General features: G+C 32.7%; 1 protein-coding gene across 1 annotated transcript; it reads right to left on the bottom strand.

The window, feature by feature from the left end:
• Positions 1-1890: 1890 nt before the first annotated feature.
• Positions 1891-8078, bottom strand: LOC131946409 (CD109 antigen). Its single transcript, XM_059307157.1, has 7 exons — positions 8060-8078; positions 6957-7125; positions 5946-6019; positions 4262-4393; positions 3888-3927; positions 2865-2949; positions 1891-2035 (listed from the first exon to the last, which is right to left on the bottom strand). The coding sequence occupies exons 3-7, from the start codon at positions 5976-5978 to the stop codon at positions 1891-1893; spliced, it is 435 nt and encodes a 144-aa protein (XP_059163140.1). The 5' UTR covers positions 5979-6019; positions 6957-7125; positions 8060-8078.
• Between the last annotated feature and the right edge of the window lie 1091 nt (positions 8079-9169).

The following is a 9169-nucleotide window of genomic DNA, read 5'->3' as shown; positions in this document are numbered from 1 at the left end:
CATTGAAACCAAAATACCAATGCACAATCATATTTTAAATCTGTTAATTCTAGTAGCCAAATCATTCAATGCAATGCTCTTTTAAACGAATATTGGGCCTCTTTTACGTTACAAAATATCTAATATCTTCCTCTCAGTTATATTTTTCTAATGAAATGAATACTGCATTGGTAATATTAACAAAGAAACGAAAATTACATACTGCTTACCATACCATTTCTCGTTATAGTAAAAAGCATTATAGAAAGAGTAGTATGTATCTTCGGGAAAGCTTGAAATATTGTACAATGCGATCAACTCTTCGTTTGTTAGTTTCACATCGTAGGTGACGTTGATCATCACACTAACCCTTCTCGCTTCAGAAAGTGATAGAATGGTATCATCCACTTTTTTCACTTGACACTGAAATTAAATATTTATTTTTGACAAATTGTTAGTGATTATTGAATTGATGTGTGCATAAACATACGTATGGAATACAATTTTAGACAATATTAGAATTTCAAAATCAAGAAAATAGATAACTTTTGTTAAAGTGTAAGGGAAGGTAGGATCCGTGTACTGTTGCATACATTCAAAGTAATTCTCAGTTTACTATTGTAAAAGTTCAAAGTAAATCTCAGTTTACTATTGTAAAAGTTCAAAGTAAATCTCAGTTTACTATTGTAAAAGTTCAAAGTAAATCTCAGTTTACTATTGTAAAAGTTCAAAGTAAATCTCAGTTTACTATTGTAGAAGTTCAAAGTAAATCTCACTTTATTATTGCAGAAGTTTAAACTAAATCTCTGTTAACTATTGTAGAAGGGCTAGTAAAGTATCAATTAATATAACTGGTTTAAAAAGCACGCTAAAGAAAAAATTACTGTTAAAATGGTAATTTGAAATCCATCTTACATAACACGTGTAAGGCAGACCAGGCTTAAAGACGCTGGGCGACAGTGAGAGAAGCCTCAGAATGTAGGGCCGGCTGTGGTATTTGATCTCGGCTGACGTACTCTCCACGCGACCAGTGCTGTTCTCCGTCACGTTGACGTGTATTATAAAATATGCACCGTCCAGTGTATTGATCGAGTAACCCATCATAGTGTACAAACTTAATAGTTCGTCTGTGGTCACTTGAACAAACGCTTCGCCACTTTGGTTTAACTGGAATTAAGAGAAAGACGCGCGATCAAAAATCGTGTAAATAAATAAAAAATATTTTTACAAAAGGTAAATATAGACCTACTATTTAAATTCCGGTTTTTGTTTTACGACAGATGAAGTAGAGTTAACCTGTTATTAAAACATCGGCAGCTGATAGGATACTGAGGCCAGCAGCACTTATTTGAACCCTAATTTGAGACAGGTACACATCAAATCGGTTGTGCGCTCTACCCACCCGACCACGCTGTCTCGTCGTGTTGGAAAATAAGTGTATATTTTCGTGGTACATTTTAAAACGTATGTTGCCACTTTGCTTACAAACTAATCTAAGAAAGTCATTAAAGTGCTGAAATAAACGGAATATAACTTCGTCTACGTTCAGAAAATTAAGAAAAGTCATCACTCACAAACCAGATAGGCTCACAACGCTTATACTTTCGACTGAATTTACATTTAAAATCGATTTTATAAAATAAAATTTAAAAAAACCTATATTTAAATATAAAATAATGGTAGATTGTGATTACAAACAATAAAAAAAAACTTGAAAAAAAAAACAACCACGAATGACCTATCTATTTGCTACTTAAGTAATAAATAATTTATTTTTCATATTTTTCTATAATTTAATGATTTTCCCTATAATCATTTGAACGAACCTTTTCTATATTTCTAAAAAATAAAAATAAAAAAATTAACGCATTGAATTTTATTTAAGATATTTAAGATCGTTTCAAATTTTAACTACCAATCGTTAGGAAATATAACAAATATCACCTGTCCAGTGAGAGTTAAAAATGCACCGCCGGTGTCGGGGGTCAAGAAATCGTAAAACAATTTGATGTTTACTTTCACACCAGCTTGTGTCACAGGGCGGCCGAAAGTGTACCTAGACAAAATGGAGTCAGATATTATGTATAGGTCAGAGATAGTTACAGTTATGGTTACACATTCAGGATAGCATAGTTATAAATACAGGTGAGCCATACGTACACAGATGTTCAAGCTAACCTGTATGAACAACTATAACCGGATAGATATATGTAAGCTTTCGATAAAGATGAGCTGTTTATACACATGTAGGTGAGCTAAACACACTTATGGAACTTATCTGTGCTAACATTTACGCTACGCTATCAGAAAGAGTTGAGTTCTACTCACAGATACAGGTTAGTGAGCGATACTCACAAACGAATATTTGATTTACTTACATACATAGGTTGATATAATCGCAGATAAAGAGTAGCTAGACTTTTAAGATATGGGGCGAAGTGTTCGGACTGCAGAGCACTTGAATACTAATCCTTTAGTCTCATGTTCGAATCGTGGCTTTGAGTTTGTAGAACATTCCTGAGTCCACCCAGCTCTAATGGGTACTTAACTCACGATTGTGGAGTGAAAGTCGTTTGGGCATCGTGCTGGCAATGGAATATCCCTAAATGTAATGGTTGACAAAAAAAACTCTACTTCATCTGCATAGTGGATTTTCAGGTCTGAAAGATTGCTTTTTTTTTACTTTATTCTCACAAAGGTTAACTACTCCCCTATTTACAAATGAACTATACTACGGATTTGCTACGCCATCAGATTACACAGAGATGCGATTTGCTTGCATAGGAATGTGGTTTACTTCTTCATACATTTATTTATACAAATTCATAAATGTAGTTTCAAAGAAATGTGTTTAACTTACCTAAAGGCAAAACTGTTTCACTTACCTAGCCCTGACGGTAAAATCAAGGGTCGCATCAGTAGACAAGCCAAACGAGGGCGTGTCCAACTCTACTTCAAATGTGGGTAAAACTGTGAGCATAAGTGGAGATTCGGATATGATGTGTTTATATTTGATTACAATATGTCATTTTTATTTAATTTTACTTTCTCGTATACTGTGTGTGACTTCCGACATCCGTAAGGGGTAATTTGCTCTGTTTCTGGTTTCTAAAATACCGATAACTTGAGTACCGTTTCAGTTAGTTGGACAAAAAATCACATATGAGTATATGATCTTACTCACTGGTTGCTGTCAAATATTTCGGAGATCGAAGTAGTAATTGCAGCTATTTCTAATTTATCAGAAATGGTATTCAATGTTTTCTTTATACATTACTAATTTTTTGCTCTAGTATAAACACACCGTATGCGCTGATTCGGTGCGTTATTCATTTTTCCACGCGATTCTATTTAAATTTTTTAAAAATTAAAATATTTAATAAAAACATTTCTTTTGTCCGATTGCACTTGAAGTGCTATCCCGTTTCTGTTTTATAAGAATATACGGGCAAGTTTATGGGAGGTCACTCTCGCTTTATTGTATGTAGACTTTTTTAATAAACCGTTGTTCTAATTTGGAATCTTCTTGGAAATGACGAGATAACAAATGTATCACGCACAAATTAACTAGTAATTTGTAGGAAAACAAGTGGTGTACGTGTCGTTTCAATTCTTAAAAAAAATGTATATCTAAAACCTTTGAAATAGGTGGACCTATCGACACATCTTGCTTGGGGGTTTTATGACTCTAACACAGTGATCAATATCCCGCCAATGCTTGTTATTTTAGGGTTAAAATAGTTTAAAGGATAAAAAAAGAACTTTAAAAAATTTATTGAAATAAGATACATACAACCCATCTGTTACAGAAAAATAAAGATGAGGAATAACAACTTAAATTTTTTTTTTAATTTGGAATACCCGTTAGTTCCATTAAATAGTCTGAATTAATTAATTAAACATCTTACCGTAATTATCAACTGTAAATATAAGAGATTCCTCAATACTCTGGGATAGAATAAAACATGACATGCATATAACATAAGAGTCTGTTTGACCTGCATCCTACCCAATCTTACAAAATATAATATTTCCAGTCTCTACTATCCATTATATTTTGTAGAATTCTCGCACCACCGCAGGAAACAACAAACAATTTGTATACACATATAAGATGATCTTAATAAATATATATATAGACATTTATATATATATATATATATAAATATATATATATATATATATATATATATATATATATATATATATATATATATATATATATATATATACAAATATATATTAGAAAATATATACGTACAATTATACATTATACATTTACCTTGATTGTGACCGTAATGAGCCAATCTCCGGTAAGCACGTGATCGGCTAATTGAAAATACAACTCATCAACACCTCCTTGTGTGGAATCTTTCAAGTTCATCCACTGCCTGATCGTGTTGCCCTTAGGGTCCTATCAGGAAATATGCGATATATATATATATATATATATATATATATATATATATATATATATATATATATATATATATATATATATATATATATATATATATATATATATATATATATATATATGTATATATATATACCATAAGTGCTAGTCGATTCATAAATGTATCAGCTCACTTATGTCTTCTACAGCAGTCTTAAACGCATAGGAAATGCGAATGCGAATGTAAATTAGTTAAGTGTTTAACTAGAATATATTAGTTTTTCTGTATAAGTTTAAATGCATATCCATATTTAGAAGAATAAATCCTTACTTTAAATTTTAAACATTGATAACTTGTATATATACCTACTTTATATATACAATTAAATATATATATATATATATATATATATATATATATATATATATATATATATATATATATATATATATATATATATATATCCATATTTATAGCCTTAGCCATATTTATAGCTATAGCCATATTTATAGCCATAGCCATATTTATAGCTATAGCCATATTTATAGCCATAGCCATATTATTGCCATATTTATAGCCATATTTATAGCCATATTTATAGCCATATTTATAGCCATATTAATAGCCATATTTATAGCCATAGCCATATTTATATCCATAGCCATATTTATAGCTATAGCCATATTTATAGCCATAGCCATATTTATTGCCATATTTATAGCCATATTTGTGGCCATATTTATAGCCATATTTATAGCCATATTTATAGCCATATGTATAGCCATATTTATTGCCATATTTATAGCCATATTTATAGCCATATTTATAGCCATAGCCATATTTATAGCCATAGCCATAGCCATAGCCATAGCCATAGCCATAGCCATAGCCATAGCCATAGCCATAGCCATAGCCATAGCCATAGCCATAGCCATAGCCATAGCCATAGCCATAGCCATAGCCATAGCCATAGCCATAGCCATAGCCATAGCCATAGCCATAGCCATAGCCATAGCCATAGCCATAGCCATAGCCATAGCCATAGCCATAGCCATAGCCATAGCCATAGCCATAGCCATAGCCATAGCCATAGCCATAGCCATAGCCATAGCCATAGCCATAGCCATAGCCATAGCCATAGCCATAGCCATAGCCATAGCCATAGCCATAGCCATAGCCATAGCCATAGCCATAGCCATAGCCATAGCCATAGCCATAGCCATAGCCATAGCCATAGCCATAGCCATAGCCATAGCCATAGCCATAGCCATAGCCATAGCCATAGCCATAGCCATAAAAATAGCCATAAAAATAGCCATAAAAATAGCCATAGCCATAGCCGTAAAATAGCCATAAAAATAGCCATAAAAATAGCCATAAAATAGCCATAAATAGCCAGAGCCAGAGCCATAAATAGCTATAGCCAGAGCTAGAATCAGATTCATAGCTAGAGCAAAAGTTAAAGATACAGTTACAGCTACAGCCACAGCCACAGCCACATACACGCACACGTACATGTACACGTACACGTCTACATGTATACAATCATCAACTACTGCTGCGACTCACCTTTATGGCTACGTCCTTTGACTCATTTCTCATAATTTTTAGCTCTGGTGTCACGGCGAGAATTCTGATCTTGACTAAACAAAATAAAATGAGGGGGACTTAGTTTTCAAAGTGTTTCCATTACCACCGTTCTATCATGTAAGTAGACCATCATAAACAAGACTAAGTATCAGCCTGTAACTAATTGTGCTTTTTACAAGCTTTTATTTAACTCACTTCCTCTGTCGTCAGTCGTCAGTCTGTCGTCAGTCTAGATAGAAACGCAGGAGTGAAAATTCGGACACTTCTACTTGACCGATACGATTCACATTTGGCACGTGGGTCAAGACATGAAGACAATGCAATCTGAAACTAAATTTGACTTAATTCGATGCCTAATTAATTTTTAATGAATTAATTAAAATTTGGACCGAATTAGTAGGCATGTCTATCCAACCACACCACACGCGTCATCACGTTCCATAGCTGCGCCATCAGGTTGAATAGCTGCGCCATCACGTTCAATAGGCGCGCAATGGTTTAGTCATGTAACACTATCGTAAATAAAACATGTAAAGTACTGAAAACAAATTCATAAAAAAACGTTTTAATAACAAGCTTTTATGTACTAATGCACTAAAAAGTAGAAAATAAATTATACACTACTATTTAAATCACTATAAAGAAAAGCGTGGGTCTCTTCTCGAATATTAGTAAAGGTATAAAATAGGTACTAAAGTACTAAAGTGACCCACGCTTTTCTTTATAGTAATTTAAATAGTAGTGTATAATTTATTTTCTACTTTTTAGTGCATTAGTACAGAAAAGCTTGTTATTAAAACGTTTTTTTTTTGAATTTTTTTTATGAATTTGAACGAGGAAGTCAGTGGAAAACGGGTTTTTTTTTAATATGTCTATTTTCTATATGCGTTGTAATTTACATTATGATAAGTAAAAAAATAATGACAGCAATATTAAATATGACATCATTTCCTGACCTCTGACCCTTACACAGACAGCATACAACCTCACCAGTTTGACCAGGCTTATAGACTGCCTTGTCCGTTATAATGAAAATAGAGAGCGTCTTTTCTTCCACATAAACATAGCCCTCGTATTGAAAGTTCACAGAATTACCCTCTCCTGTTACTGTGACTTGATAATAAGGAATATCATCTTTAGGATTATGTACTTGTGGAATCTGTAAGATTAAATCGTTGATATTTACAATATATATATATATATATATATATATATATATATATATATATATATATACAGAAAAAAATCATTCCATCTAAATAAATGATTAATATGAGTTAAATAGACTTTTAAAGGCAAAGTTGACCAATCCCGACAAGGATGGGGTAGTGGTGGGTGGTGCCACAATGACGTTAACCTGCTAATGATAGAAATAAACAATGCCATACCAGTTGTATTAATAACCGACTATAAGTAAACATCGTTAGCATTATCTTAGCTCAGTTTAAAGCTATCACCGGGGGGGGGGGGGGGGGAGGTTACATCAATTAAACTTTGAAAAATTTGCTTCAGGAAAAAGGCATGGTTGTCAATCCACATCTGGAGGACGGGGGGGGGGGGGGGGGGGGCGGGAGGTTGACATTACAAGAAAATTAATCATTTTTTGCCAACTGAATTAACAACTGTTACAGTTAGTCTCTAAATGCTTTTTCTACAAAACGTTAGGGATGTCTACATATTAAGCAATCAAGCAAATTATTATACAACAGCCTACGAGTGTGTAAGTGTGTGCATTTGTACATATGTGTGTGTGTGTGTGTGTGTGTGTGCAACACCAATAGGACAATAGCTGCACATTTGATAGTGCTTAGGTAATTTAGCCTTGTGTCGATGTTCTTACTTAACTTTTTTCATACTGATTTGTTATCCATGATTTGTGATGTGTTAAATAAGCCAAAGCAGATGTGGGCATTGCATATAAACTCTCTCTCTCTCTCTCTCTGTGTATATATATATATATATATATATACATATACATATATATATATATATATATATATATATATATATATATATATATATATATATATATATATATATATATATATATATGTATGTATATATATACTTACATCTACCATTTATATACTTACATCTATTTGAATTACTTGAACATCTGTTAAGAAAAATAAATATCTTAATTTATGTCTTAACTGTTGAAAATTCATAGGGGTTTATACATAACTCATGTTGTTATTAATTTACGAGATTTTTAAAACACTAATCTCTGCTAACTAATCAGTTTCTATAAGTAAAATAAGTGAAATATAATTTCTAAAATAATACGAATAGTGTTTGAAATATACACACATTGTAAATTAAATCAAAAGTCGGTATACTTTATTTCTTTCGCAGATATTAAACTGTATTGCAAGCCATAAAAAGTTTAGTTGTGATTAATTTGTTGCTTTTCCCCAATGTCTGTATTTTAACCTCAGACATTTTTTTTTACCCAATTGTTAATCTTAATGCTTGTTTTGTCAAGTTTTTCAAAACAACATTACCTTACTTATTGTTTTTACGAGTTCGATTTTTTAGATGAGACATGTTAGCGACCAACTGTCGTTTTTAGTAAAAGTTTGCAAAGATTTTTTCCAAAGTTGTAGGGTTATGCGTACCATCGCCCTTAATGTACCATAACACATACACTTATACTCGAACAGGCAGAGTATTAGGATCCAGTCCATCGGATTCCACGGAAACTGAATTTTAATATCATCAACGCTTATCTATCTATATAAATTCAAATTATACCATTCGAAACTGAAGGTCCAGGGGAAGTAGTGTTCACCTGCTTCAATGACCTCAGAAAATGAAAAGATTGTTTGATTAGCACTAAACCTAGTCGCCTTATTCCTATACCGTGAGCCAGGTACCCATTAGAGCTGGGTGGACTCGGGAAACTCTACTGATACGAACCCGAATTCGAACTCGAAACTGTCGAGTTAGCAGACGTATGCTATACCCCCCGAACACAACGTCCAACTTTATATACATTTTTCAATCGTAAACTTTTAAAGTCGTTTTGATTGTTGATTTTTACTTTCTCGTATATACGAAGTATAGAGAAAGTCATGTAATCGTGCCAAAAAAAAATCGAGATTTTTATAAATCTCGACGTTTTACACCTCACATAATTTTGCAATCTTGTCCGTATATCTGTGTGTCTGTCTGTGTGTGTGTCTGTCTGTCTGTCTGTCCGT

The sequence above is a fragment of the Physella acuta genome, unplaced genomic scaffold (genome assembly GCF_028476545.2).
Source record: "Physella acuta isolate Inbredline_101_S28 unplaced genomic scaffold, ASM2847654v3 ptg000560l, whole genome shotgun sequence".
NCBI classification, from domain to species: Eukaryota; Metazoa; Mollusca; class Gastropoda; family Physidae; genus Physella; species Physella acuta.
Note: the sequence above shows the minus strand (reverse complement) of the source record. Positions and strands in the feature narration are given on the sequence as shown.

Coding starts and splice junctions, on each gene's coding strand:
- LOC131946409 (XM_059307157.1), bottom strand. CDS start 5,978: ATGAGAAATGAGTCAAAGGACGTAGCCATAAAG. Junction 4,394..5,945: donor CAAAGGACGTAGCCATAAAG/GTGAGTCGCAGC, acceptor ATTTCCTGATAG/GACCCTAAGGGCAACACGAT. Junction 2,036..2,864: donor GATTTTACCGTCAGGGCTAG/GTAAGTGAAACA, acceptor CATTTTGTCTAG/GTACACTTTCGGCCGCCCTG.